The sequence below is a fragment of the Salvelinus fontinalis genome, chromosome 1 (assembly GCF_029448725.1).
Source record: "Salvelinus fontinalis isolate EN_2023a chromosome 1, ASM2944872v1, whole genome shotgun sequence".
Classification (NCBI taxonomy): Eukaryota; Metazoa; Chordata; class Actinopteri; order Salmoniformes; family Salmonidae; genus Salvelinus; species Salvelinus fontinalis.
This window is the reverse complement of record NC_074665.1, coordinates 10,664,912-10,678,450: the sequence shown is the minus strand read 5'-3', so window position 1 is coordinate 10,678,450 and position 13,539 is coordinate 10,664,912. Positions and strand designations below refer to the sequence as shown.

The 13,539-nt window shown below is 42.8% G+C and overlaps 1 protein-coding gene across 1 annotated transcript in view; it reads right to left on the bottom strand.

Annotated features, from left to right (window-relative positions):
• The window catches only part of LOC129814973 (cadherin-related family member 1-like), a 114,247-nt gene extending 103,799 nt beyond the window's left edge, over nt 1–10,448 (bottom strand). The window contains exons 1-12 of the mRNA XM_055868210.1: nt 10,225–10,448; nt 9,755–9,853; nt 8,615–8,760; nt 8,408–8,458; nt 8,208–8,297; nt 7,732–7,818; nt 6,930–7,046; nt 5,181–5,324; nt 2,891–2,969; nt 2,599–2,699; nt 1,187–1,393; nt 300–452 (exon numbers count right to left, since the gene is read on the bottom strand). Of these exons, the coding sequence (XP_055724185.1) occupies nt 300–452; nt 1,187–1,393; nt 2,599–2,699; nt 2,891–2,969; nt 5,181–5,324; nt 6,930–7,046; nt 7,732–7,818; nt 8,208–8,297; nt 8,408–8,458; nt 8,615–8,760; nt 9,755–9,853; nt 10,225–10,297 (1,347 nt within the window). The 5' untranslated portion in view covers nt 10,298–10,448. The remainder of the gene's footprint in view (nt 1–299; nt 453–1,186; nt 1,394–2,598; nt 2,700–2,890; nt 2,970–5,180; nt 5,325–6,929; nt 7,047–7,731; nt 7,819–8,207; nt 8,298–8,407; nt 8,459–8,614; nt 8,761–9,754; nt 9,854–10,224) is intronic.
• Nucleotides 10,449–13,539: the final 3,091 nt, after the last annotated feature.

Here is a 13,539-nt window from a genome sequence, read left to right as displayed (position 1 = left end):
CAGCCAACAAGTGCTCAGCATATGTGGGAACTCCTTCAAGACTGTTGGAAAAGCATTCCAGGTGAAGCTGGTTGAGAGAATGCCAAGAGTGTGTAAAGCTGTCATCAAGGCAAAGGGTGGCTACTTGTGTAACACTTTTGGTTACTACATAATTCCATGTGTTATTTCATAGTTTTGATGTCTTCACTATTATTCTACAATGTAGAAAATAGTAAAAATAAAGGAAATCCCTTGAATGAGTAGGTGTGTCTAAACTTTTGACTGGTACTGTAAATGCAGCTGAAAATGGTCTGAAATACCTTGTATGTTAAGGATTTGCCTTTTTCATAGTCGATGGCAGCAGAGTCTTCAACGATGACGGTGACCTGTGCTTCATTGAGGACCGTCTGAGGCACCACTCTGAGTACACGACCAGGCCCCACCAATCTCAGTTTAAATTTAGCATTCGCCCCCTGTCAGAGAAAACACACACCTACATGAATCTGCCATCTATGACAACATTCATGGCAAATACCAAGATCTCTGACCTCTGTTCGACAACAGTAACTTTAATCTATCTAATGGGCTGAGGGGAAAAAAACTGTCAATGGATACAATTATTATTTAATGTAAAAAGAATGCAGACAAGAAATCTGTGAACAATGACATAATGATGATAATGACAGCCATCTTAATCTAAATGAACTATTGACATTCCTGGGATACTTCATAATATTATTGGGCGAATGGGGGGATTAAGATATTTATTTCTAAAATGGGGTTACATAATGTCACATACTGTTTTGGGGTGTAATTTATGAAAGCATCCTTTATGAAAAGTAGATTTTTACGACCAAATACATCACATAATATGCCTACGCCTTCAGAAATCAACCAGCACCCATTAATAAAACACTAAATGGATTGTAGCATCAAAGTCATCGTTGGAGCTATCAATACCTTAGTATCAGTCAAGTGTTCTGGGGTTGGGCTAACAAACATGTTTAGGAGACAGGCTCAAGGCCTATAACGAAGCATAAGGAGTGATTTCCATGAGAGTACAAGAGGGGGGAAATAGAATGTCTCTGGCTGTATCCTAAATGTTACCCTATATAATGGACTACTTTTAACCAGGGCACTGATCAAAAGAAGTGCACTATATAGGGAATAGGGTGCGATTTGGGAAACAGACTTTGCCTTCCAGTACCTGATCAGAGTCGTTGACCGTTATCTTCAGCCCCCTGAGGATCTCCCCCTCTGGAGGGTGCTCATACATGGTCACCTCAAATTGGTTCTGGGGCCCGTTCTCTCCGTAGAAGGTAGGAGGGTGGTTGTTGAGATCCACCACTCGAACCGTCACCATAGTCATGGCATTGAAGTCCAACAGCTCCTCGCTAGGCCCCAGCTCAGTGGCCTGAGAGACAGAGACAGAGAGACAGAGAGAATGGCAGCAACAGCGAGAGAGAGAGAGAGAGTGAAGGAGAAAGAGACAGAGAGTGAAGGAGAGAGAGTGAGAGAGATAGAGTGAGAAAGAGGGAGAGAGAGAGAGATAGACAGAGTGTGTGAGAGAGAGAGAGAGAGAGAGAGAGAGAGAGAGAGAGAGAGAGAGAGAGAGAGAGAGACACACAAGCGAAAGAGATCAGACAATAAAAAAGATGTGCTAAACATGGAACAGAGCACTAACACTGTAATAACAGAGCACTAACACTGTAATAACAGAGCACTGACCCTGTAATAACAGAGCACTGACACTGTAATAACAGAGCACCAACACTGTAATAACAGAGCACTAACACTGTAATCACAGAGCACTAACACTGTAATAACAGAGCACTGACACTGTAATAACAGAGCACTGACACTGTAATAACAGAGCACCAACACTGTAATAACAGAGCACTAACACTGTAATAACAGAGCACTGACACCGTAATAATAGAGCACTGACCCTGTAATAACAGAGCACTAACACTGTAATAACAGAGCACTGACACCGTAATAACAGAGCACTGACCCTGTAATAACAGAGCACGGACACCGTAATAACAGAGCACTGACACTGTAATAACAGAGCACTGACACCGTAATAACAGAGCACTGACCCTGTAATAACAGAGCACCGACACCGTAATAACAGAGCACCGACACTGTAGTAACAGAGCACTGACACTGTAATAACAGAGCACTGACACTGTAATAACAGAGCACTGACACCGTAATAACAGAGCACTGACACTGTAGTAACAGAGCACTAAGACTGTAATAATAGAGCACTGACAAGGTAATAACAGAGCACTGACACTGTAATAACAGAGCACTGACACTGTAATAACAGAGCACTAACACTGTAGTAACAGAGCACCGACAAGGTAATAACAGAGCACTAACACTGTAGTAACAGAGCACCGACACTGTGGTAACAGAGCACTGACACTGTAATAACAGAGCACCAACACTGTAATAACAGAGCACCAACACTGTAATAACAGAGCACTAAGACTGTAATAACAGAGCACTGACAAGGTAATAACAGAGCACTGACAAGGTAATAACAGAGCACTGACACTGTAATAACAGAGCACTGACAAGGTAATAACAGGATAAGAAAGCTCTTATTACCTTGACTTTGATTTCATATAATTCATTCCTCAGTGTGACTGGATAAGCTGTTAGGCTGATACAACCACTTGTGCTATTGATGGTGAAGACATCCTCACTACCTGAAGAAGGAGAAAGATAAGAACGTCACCATAGTATGTGAATTATGACGTATACAGAAATCACATATCTGTGAAACTGTAGACAAACACATGCTAAACTGTTGACAATGATAGGTTATTATCAGTTTGTTTGTTTGTTTGTTTGTTTGTTTGTTTGTTTGTTTGTTTGTGTGTGCGCGTGTGTAACTTACCATTGGTAATAGAATAATGAATAGGATTAGGGTTTCCTTCGTCTCCATCTTTGGCAAACACAGTGGCTATTTCAGAACCCTGCAAATACAAATTATAAATCATAAAGCAATGGCTTGCAAAGGTTTTCCAAAAAAATCAGTTGAACATACTGTATCTTAATATGGCGACATGATATTTCAAATAATTGAAGTACATTTTATTGAATGTAAAGAAATGGCTTGCAAAAGTTCCCAAAAGTTTTAAAACCAATGTTTTAAAGACCAGAGGATCATCAGGTTGTGTTGTGTTTACAGGAAGTGAGACCTCGTAGACATAGCCAAAGTAAGGAGGTTGTGTTGTGCTTACAGGAAGTGAGACCTCGTAGACAAAGCCAAAGTAAGGAGGTTGTGTTGTGCTTACAGGAAGTGAGACCTCGTAGACAAAGCCAAAGTAAGGAGGTTGTGTTGTGCTTACAGGAAGTGAGAACTCGTAGACAAAGCCAAAGTAAGGAGGTTGTGTTGTGCTTACAGGAAGTGAGACCTCGTAGACGTAGCCAAAGTAAGGAGGTTGTGTTGTGCTTACAGGAAGTGAGACCTCGTAGACAAAGCCAAAGTAAGGAGGTTGTGTTGTGCTTACAGGAAGTGAGAACTCGTAGACAAAGCCAAAGTAAGGAGGTTGTGTTGCGCTTACAGGAAGTGAGACCTCGTAGACGTAGCCAAAGTAAGGAGGTTGTGTTGTGCTTACAGGAAGTGAGACCTCGTAGATATAGCCAAAGTAAGGAGGTTGTGTTGTGCTTACAGGAAGTGAGACTTCGTAGACGTAGCCAAAGTAAGGAGGTTGTGTTGTGCTTACAGGAAGTGAGACCTCGTAGACAAAGCCAAAGTAAGGAGGTTGTGTTGTGCTTACAGGAAGTGAGACCTCGTAGACAAAGCCAAAGTAAGGAGGTTGTGTTGTGCTTACAGGAAGTGGGACCTCGTAGACATAGCCAAAGTAAGGAGGTTGTGTTGTGCTTACAGGAAGTGAGACCTCGTAGACGTAGCCAAAGTAAGGAGGTTGTGTTGTGCTTACAGGAAGTGAGACCTCGTAGACGTAGCCAAAGTAAGGAGGTTGTGTTGTGCTTACAGGAAGTGAGACCTCGTAGACAAAGCCAAAGTAAGGAGGTTGTGTTGTGCTTACAGGAAGTGAGACCTCATAGACATAGCCAAAGTAAGGAGGTTGTGTTGTGCTTACAGGAAGTGAGACCTCGTAGACGTAGCCAAAGTAAGGAGATTGTGTTGTGCTTACAGGAAGTGAGACCTCGTAGACGTAGCCAAAGTAAGGAGGTTGTGTTGTGCTTACAGGAAGTGAGACCTCGTAGACAAAGCCAAAGTAAGGAGGTTGTATTGTGCTTACAGGAAGTGAGACCTCGTAGACATAGCCAAAGTAAGGAGGTTGTGTTGTGCTTACAGGAAGTGAGACCTCGTAGACAAAGCCAAAGTAAGGAGGTTGTGTTGCGCTTACAGGAAGTGAGACCTCGTAGACGTAGCCAAAGTAAGGAGGTTGTGTTGTGCTTACAGGAAGTGAGACCTCGTAGATATTGCCAAAGTAAGGAGGTTGTGTTGTGCTTACAGGAAGTGAGACTTTGTAGACGTAGCCAAAGTAAGGAGGTTGTGTTGTGCTTACAGGAAGTGAGACCTCGTAGACAAAGCCAAAGTAAGGAGGTTGTGTTGTGCTTACAGGAAGTGAGACCTCGTAGACAAAGCCAAAGTAAGGAGGTTGTGTTGTGCTTACAGGAAGTGGGACCTCGTAGACATAGCCAAAGTAAGGAGGTTGTGTTGTGCTTACAGGAAGTGAGACCTCGTAGACGTAGCCAAAGTAAGGAGGTTGTGTTGTGCTTACAGGAAGTGAGACCTCGTAGACGTAGCCAAAGTAAGGAGGTTGTGTTGTGCTTACAGGAAGTGAGACCTCGTAGACAAAGCCAAAGTAAGGAGGTTGTGTTGTGCTTACAGGAAGTGAGACCTCATAGACATAGCCAAAGTAAGGAGGTTGTGTTGTGCTTACAGGAAGTGAGACCTCGTAGACGTAGCCAAAGTAAGGAGATTGTGTTGTGCTTACAGGAAGTGAGACCTCGTAGACGTAGCCAAAGTAAGGAGGTTGTGTTGTGCTTACAGGAAGTGAGACCTCGTAGACAAAGCCAAAGTAAGGAGGTTGTATTGTGCTTACAGGAAGTGAGACCTCGTAGACATAGCCAAAGTAAGGAGGTTGTGTTGTGCTTACAGGAAGTGAGACCTCGTAGACAAAGCCAAAGTAAGGAGGTTGTGTTGTGCTTACAGGAAGTGAGACTTCGTAGACGTAGCCAAAGTAAGGAGTTCCAATGAAGGCTGGAGGAGTGTCTTGGGCGTCGAGGACGTTGATGGTTATGGTGGCTGTAGACGTCAACACCTGATGCTTCCCTTTGTACTGTCCACCCCCATCCTGATGGATACAACAGAAGGTTAGACATTGGACGACGACACGTGCTGACTGATTATTTAGCGCTAAAAACCATTGCGAAGCAACAGTACTCTTAGCATTAGTTAACAAGGCGGCAGGTAGCCGAAAGGTTGCTGGATCGAATCCCTGAGCTGACAAGGTAAAAATCTGTCTTTCTGCCCCTGAACGAAGCAGTTAACCCACTGTTCCCCGGTAGGCTGCCATTGTAAATAAGAATGTGTTCTTAACTGACTTGCCTGGTTAAATAAGAAATTTAAAAAACACTGTGTGGAAGTTATGTAACGCTGTTTGCTTAGTGAGGAGTACCACCTCCTCCATCGCCCTAAGGAAAAAGGCCTTCAATTGTGAAAGGAGCGACACTTCAGGCTGAGAACTCAGTGTCACACATCTCCATCTGCTAGATATGTGAATTTCAACAGCTTTCTATTTGTGTGTGAACTTCAGAACCTTGCTCCCATGAAAATACACTCAGCATACAGTTTACAATTGGCTCATTCATCCCCCTCCTCTCCCCTGTAACTATTCCCCAGGTCGTTGCTGCAAATGAGAACGTGTTCTCAGTCAACTTACCTGGTAAAATAACGGTAAAATAAAAAATTAAAATAAAAAAAGGGCCAAAACAACATGCTCCTTCACATGGGACAATTAGTCAATCAGCTGCCATGGTGTGGGATCAAGGGCCGAGTCGTAGTGTGGCCTTAAATTATCAGGGCAGACCCTCCCCAAGAGCTTAGAGACGGATCCAAGGATTGAGGAGAGGAGCTGATCCTCCCCAAGAGGCTTAAAGACAGAGGAGGGACCCCCCGCCCTTCAACCTCCACAGGGCTCAGAGAAGAGGATAGAGACAGAAGAAAAGCTTCCCTCCCCAGGGCTCAGAGAAGAGGATAGAGACAGAATAAAAGCTTCACTCCCACAGGACTCAGAGAAGAGGATAGAGACAGAAGAAAAGCTTCCTTCCCACATGACTCAGAGAAGAGGATAGAGACAGAAGAAAAGCTTCCCTCCCCAAGGCTCAGAGAAGAGGATAGAGACAGAAGAAAAGCTTCCCTCCCCCATGACTCAGAGAAGAGAATAGAGACAGAAGAAAAGCTTCCCTCCCCAGGGCTCAGAGAAGAGGATAGAGACAGAAGAATAGCTTCCCTCCCCCAGGACTCAGAGAAGAGGATAGAGACAGAAGAAAAGCTTCCCTCCCCAGGGCTCAGAGAAGAGGATAGAGACAGAAGAAAAGCTTCCCTCCCACAGGACTCAGAGAAAAGGATAGAGACAGAAGAAAAGCTTCCCTCCCCCATGGCTCAGAGGAGAGGACAGATTGGGATGACACATAGGGATGAAACATAGGGATGACACATTGGGATGACACATAGGGATGAAACATAGGGATGACACATAGGGATGACACATAGGGATAAAACATAGGGATAAAACATAGGGATGACACATTGGGATGACACAGGGATGACACATTGCTGGTTGGGGTTTTAGGCTGGGTATCTGTAAAGCACTTTGTGACAACTGCAGATGTAAAAAAACAAAAGGGCTTCATAAAAATACATTGATTGATTGACACATAGCCAGCCGCCATCTAACCTTGGCAACCACCGTCACAAAGTGTAATGTCGTAGTCTCAAAGTCGAGCGTCTCGCCTGGTTTGATCCGCAGGACCCCACTGTGGCCGTCGATGGTGAACTTGGTAGTAGGAGTTCCCTGTGAACAGACACAGGACCATCAGTAAAACCCTTCACGATGATGATGTATGCTGAGACAGATCTAACTAATCACTCACCGTTCAATTCAGTTTTTTAGTTCAATGACATTTCAAATAGACTTGAAATTACAACCAAGACCACATCACACATCAAATCCAGGCCTAGAAAGGGATAAAACATTTCAGCCTTTCAACCATTTTCTACTGTTGCTCTTTCAGATATCTAAAATCATCAGGATGGTTTTAGACTCCAGAATCTGCTTTGTGAATCTCCCAGTCGACATATGAACGGTGCCAACTGCTTGCTGATGGCCAAAAGCAGCCCTAAGCTCCAGCTAAGCCCTCGACACCTTGCTGAAATGTAATTGAAATGTAATCCACTAAAGTAACACCATATCCTGCCTCCACTCCAGTGTAAAAATGAATTGTTTTCTCACCAAGGATGGTTCACTTCCTGTGTTGATTAAGGACATGGCCTTACCATTCATCTACAGTATGACAATGGATCCTCCGTATAGACTGTATAACATTAGAGCTAACCCTGAACCCTCTAGCAAACCAGGGCTGTGTTCTTTATGATACACGTAGCAAAAAAAAATATATAATAATATTTAAGGGTTCATATAGTCCCTTTCTGTTTTAGTCCATTTTCTTCTTCTTTCGTGTCCAATGGACGTTGTTCACCTGTAAGTAATAGGTGACACTGCCTCCAGAGCCCATGTCTTTATCCACCGCTTGCACTCTGTAAATGCTGCTTCCAGCTGAAGTGTCCTGCAGATGACACAAACATGGATGACATTTGACATTAAATATGATGTGTACTAGATAAGTGCCTGTGCACTTACTTATCCAGTACATATCTGATAGACTTTAATAACGGTGTCATTACTTGCCAGCATGTCAGACAGGCCCCTGGGGTAGTGATGCCCTATTATGTCTAAAAACATGATACCAATATTGACATCTCTGTCATTATGACTTAACATTATCTCTAAAGACATGATACCAATATTGACATCTCTGTCATTATCACTTAACATTATCTCTAAAGACATGATACCAATATTGACATCTCTGTCATTATCACTTAACATTATCTCTAAAGACATGTTAAACCAACGACAGAGCTGTCTTTATGGTGATGAGGGTTTAACACTGACCTCGGGGACGTCCACGGCGAAAGGCAGGTTCTGGAACTCTGGTTCTTCATCGTTGGCATCGGTGACAAACACCCGTATCGTCTCGACAACCTAAAGGAAGGAACAAACAGATGACGTCACAACAGCCCAGCTGAGAAGCCAGGTATGATTATATGGGAAGTGTATAGGCCTATACATGTCGTTGTCAAAGCTCAGCTCACCTTATTCCGGCCATCTGTTATGCTAACAAGAGCTGAGATTTCACCTTGTTTCTGACAAAACAAAGAACCGTTGTTAACAGCACTCTAAATAGCACATCCGGTACTAGGGGCTAATGATAGTCTCTGGCGACAGACGGCAGACTTGCTTCTGGGTTGCTGAGATTACCAGAGATATTGTTTTCTCAAAGCTCCCTGCATTACACTCACCTCTCTGTCTAGTTCCTGAATGAGAGTTATGTTTCCTGACTTGGAGTCCACTCTCAGGTATTCTCTGGTACCCTTCTCAAAGGTCAGGCCAAACCACACGGCATCCCCCTCGGGGTCGGTACCGTTTAGGATATATACCTGTGTTCCTGTAAGGTTAGAGACAGAGATAGCACCTGCTTATGAATCTGTTATGAATACTTTATGAATGCTTATGAATACTTTATGAATGCTTATGAATGTGTTATGAATGCTTATGAATGTGTTATGAATGCTTATGAATGTGTTATGAATGCTTATGTATGTGTTATGAAGTCTTTATGTGGGTACTCTTCAAATGTTAAAGTGTTACCGAATTTGGTTGTAACATCATCTATCAAATACATGAAAGGTAACCCATCTCTACCTCCAGTTGTACAGAGGAGAATATCATACAGCACCATGAACCTGACCTAGACATAGTCGTTAAGGAATAGGAACTCTGAGGTGTAACTTTTCCAAAAACCCAGGTTTTCCAGAGATCCAGGAACAAGCAGGACATCTGGGTTTCCTCCTGTGATTTCTAGAAAACCTGGAATTGTTGTATTCCGTAGTATTGTCTGATTGGTTTTCCTATTGTTGCCAGCCACCCCTGCCTCGTTATTGTTTTCCCTGGCTAAGCTTGTTAGCACGCGTCACCGTCCTCTGCAGGGCATTATGGTGATAAATCTAAGGCTCAAATGGCTGCTCATGTGATCACTGATCGGTCCATCACAAGCAAAACTGGGTTCAAATACTATTTGAAATCTTTCAAATACTTTTGAGTGTTTGCTCTCGCCTGCATGGAGTGCAGGGTTTGCAGTTTTGGGTATGCAGTATTCTGTTAGTCAACGAAGATAGACAAGCTCAACGAAGCACACATCAACTATTTGAAATGATTACAAATAGTATTTGAAGCCAGGTCTGATCATTAGTTACTGTATAACGCTGCTCTTGAAACACAAAATCCATCACACCGTGATTTTCTTTTAATTTAGCCACATTATCCACGCTATTTGTAAATCACAAGACAATACTGTTTATTATCAATTCACAACTTCACTGACTCAATTGAATAATTAAATAAATAATAATCTCACTTATGTAATTGTTTACAACCCTTACCGACTGGTGTGTCTTCTGAGATCCTGAAGAGAGCCATGTTCCCATTGGTGCTGCTCGGTCCGTTGTCGTAGAAATAGGGAGCATAGTCTGACGTTTGCCCTGGTGGAGAAGAACAAATGAATCGAAATGTGTCACACTTATAACATAGCAGCACTATCAAGCCTATTCACAATCGCAAAAAAAGATAGATGACAATCTATGGATAACGAGTAAACTTTTATACAGTACAGAAATTATAACACATGCTGTCGTAATCAATTCAATACTTCTGACACCTGTGGTCCTATTTATCTGAATATTCAATTTGAATTATTGTACTCACTTCCTAAAACGGCCGGAAAGCAGAGAGAAACAAGACAGTTCAAAGTCAAAAGAGGTTAAGAGAATGGTATTATCTAAAAGAAGGTAAAGGAAACCCAGTGAACTCACAATATCAAGACAAAGACCAGGACAGAGAAAATAAAACATACCCAAAGAGGGAGGAAGAGTAACCAAGAAGACTAAGAGAAAAATAAACCCTCTCTTTTTCTTTTGGTTCTTCATCCTGATGGCAGAAGACGGTTTGTCAGGGTCATACAGGGTGGAGGTAGAGACCAGGAAGAGGGAGACCGGCTGAGGCTGAGTGGAACGGAGTCAGTGTCCTTCTGGAGGTGTCTACAGTATGCCAGGCATCTCACAAGACGGCTCAGCTCAGTGTAAGAAGCCGGAGCAGTCTCTCAGAGCAGCCTGGTCTCATAGGCTAGACGTAACATAGTAAATTGTAAATCCAGGAAACTCAAATTAGTATGATATGTTATGTTTGGTATGGTTACATAAGACAGGAGGTTACTTAAGGCAAAAATTAAAGTAGGTTGGTTGGTCGGGGTGAATGGGTGGGCGTATAACGTGAACGTCTAGCATGCCAAAGGTAGTGTGTTCTAATCTCATCATGGACAACTTTAGCATTTAAGCTAATTAGCAACTTTGCAATGAGTTACTACTTTTTAACTACTTAACCCTTCCCCTAACCGTAACCCTAACATTAACCCCTAGCCTAGCTAACGTTAGCCACCTAGGGAACATTAGTGACATAATATTGGAATTTCGTACCATATCATACATTTAGCAAATTTCTCACATATTGTACGAATTGCAATTAGTAATATATCATATGCGTTGTAATTTGTAACATATCATAGGAAATGGATGATGGACATCTACAAATGAATACATACCATACGAAACGTAACATACAGAGCATTTGGAAAGTATTCAGACCCCTGGACTATTTCCACATTTTGTTATGTTACAGCTTTATTCTAAAATGGATTCAATAGTTTTTCCCTCATTAATCTACACGCAATACCCCACAATGACATCACAATACCCCATAATGACAAAGCAAAAACAGGTTTATAGAAATTGTTGCAAAAAATATATAACAAAATGACTTATCACATTTACATAAGTATTCAGACCCTTTACTCAGTACTTTTGTTGAGGAACCTTTGGCAGCGATTACAGCCTTGAGTCTTCTTGGGTATGACGCTACAAGCTTGGCACAACTGTATTTGTGGAGTTTCTCTCATTCTTCTCTGCAGATCCTCTCAAGCTCTGGCAGGTTGGATGGGGAGCGTCGCTGCACAGCTATTTTTCAGGTCTCTCCAGAGATGTTCGATCGGGTTCAAGTCTGGGCTCTGGCTGGGCCACTCAAGGACATTCAGAGACTTGTCCCGAAGCCACTCCTGCATTGTCTTGGCTGTGTGCTGTTGGGTCGTTGTCCTGTTGGAAGGGGAACCTTTGCCCCAGTCTGAGGTCCTGAGTGCTCTAGAGAAGGTTTTTTATCAAGGATCTCTCTGTACTTTTCTCCATTCATCTTTCCATCCATCCTGACTAGTCTCCCAGTTCCTGCTGCTGAAAAACATCCCCACAGCATGATGCTGCCACAACCATGCTTCATTGTCGGGATGATGCCAGGTTTCCTCCAGACGTGACGCTTGGGATTCAAGCCAAAGAATTAAATCCTGGTTTCATCAGAGCAAAGAATTTTGTTTCTCATGGTCTGAGAGTCCTTTAGGTGCATTTAGGCAAAATCCAAGCTGGCTGTCATGTGCCTTTTACTGAGGAGTGGCTTCCGTCTGGCCACTTTACCATAAAGGTCTAATTGGTGGAGTGCTGCAGAGATGGTTGTCCTTCTGTAAGGTTCTCCCATCTCCACAGAGGAACTCTAAAGCTCTTTCAGAGCGACAATCCGGTTCTTGGTCACCTCCTTGACAAAGGCCTTTCTCCCGATTGTTCAGTTTGGCCGAGTGGTCAGCTTTAGGAAGAGTCTTGGTGGTTCCAAACTTCCTCCATTTAAAAATGATGGAGGCAACTGTGTTATTGGGGATTTTCAATGCTGCAGACATTTTTTAGTACCCTTCCCCGGATCTTTGCCTCGACACAATCCTGTCTCGGTGCTCTACGGACAATTCCATCGACCTCATGGCTTGGTTTTTGCTCTGTCACCTGTTTAACCTTATATAGACAGTTGTGTGGCTTTTTCGAAATCATGTCCAATCAATTGAATTTACCACAGGTGGACTCCAATCAAGTTGTAGAAACATCTCAAGAATGATCAACGGAAACAGGATGCACATGAGCTAAATGTAAAGTCTCATAGCAAAGGGTTTGAATACTTTTGTAAATTAGGTATCTGTTTTTTTTTTATATATATATATATATACATTTGCAAACATTTAAAAAAATCTGTCTTCGCTTTGTCATTATGGGGTATTGTGTGTAGATTGATGAGGGGAAAAAACATGTAATACATTTTAGAATAAGGCTGTAATGTAACAAATTGTGGAAAAAGTCAAGGGGTATGAATACTTTCCAAATGCACTTTATGGGCTAGCTAAACCTAGCTAAAGAATATTAGCATACTGTATCAAACTAATTGGACTTTTGTCCCGGATTTACATTTACTATGTTACGTCTACCCCTGAGTCCAGGTTGCTCAGAGCAGTATTAATCCTACCTGTACTTCTTTACTTCACAGCCACAGCAGACATCTTAGATAGACCTAGTCTACTGCTGTTCTCACCCCCAAATATGAGACTGTTCTCCACAGAGAGGCTAGGAGATATCTGTCACAGACTGTTCTCCACAGAGTGGCTAGGAGATATCTGTCACAGAATGTTCTCCACATAGAGGCTAGGAGATATCTGTCACAGACTGTTCTCCACATAGAGGCTAGGAGATATGTCACAGACTGTTCTCCAAAGAGAGGCTAGGAGATATCTGTCACAGACTGTTCTCCACAGAGAGGCTAGGAGATATCTGTCACAGACTGTTCTCCACAGAGATGCTAGGAGATATCTGTCACAGACTGTTCTCCACAGAGTGTCTAGGAGATATCTGTCACAGACTGTTCTCCACAGAGAGGCTAGGAGATATCTGTCACAGACTGTTCTCCACAAAGAGGCTAGGAGATATCTGTCACAGACTGTTCTCCACAGAGAGGCTAGGAGATATGTCACAGACTGTTCTCCACAGAGAGGCTAGGAGATATCTGTCACAGACTGTTCTCCACAGAGTGGCTAGGAGATATCTGTCACAGACTGTTCTCCACAGAGAGGCTATGAGATATATGCCACAGACTGTTCTCCACAGAGAACCTTTAAGTCTAAGGTGCTTAAGACTGCGGGGTTCAAATGGCACCCTATTCCCTATTTAGTGCAATGCTTTTGACCAGGGCCCATGTGTAAGCAATAAGGTACCATGTGAGTCTACACCCCCAGGCTCAGGAAGCTGTATGGTGCTTT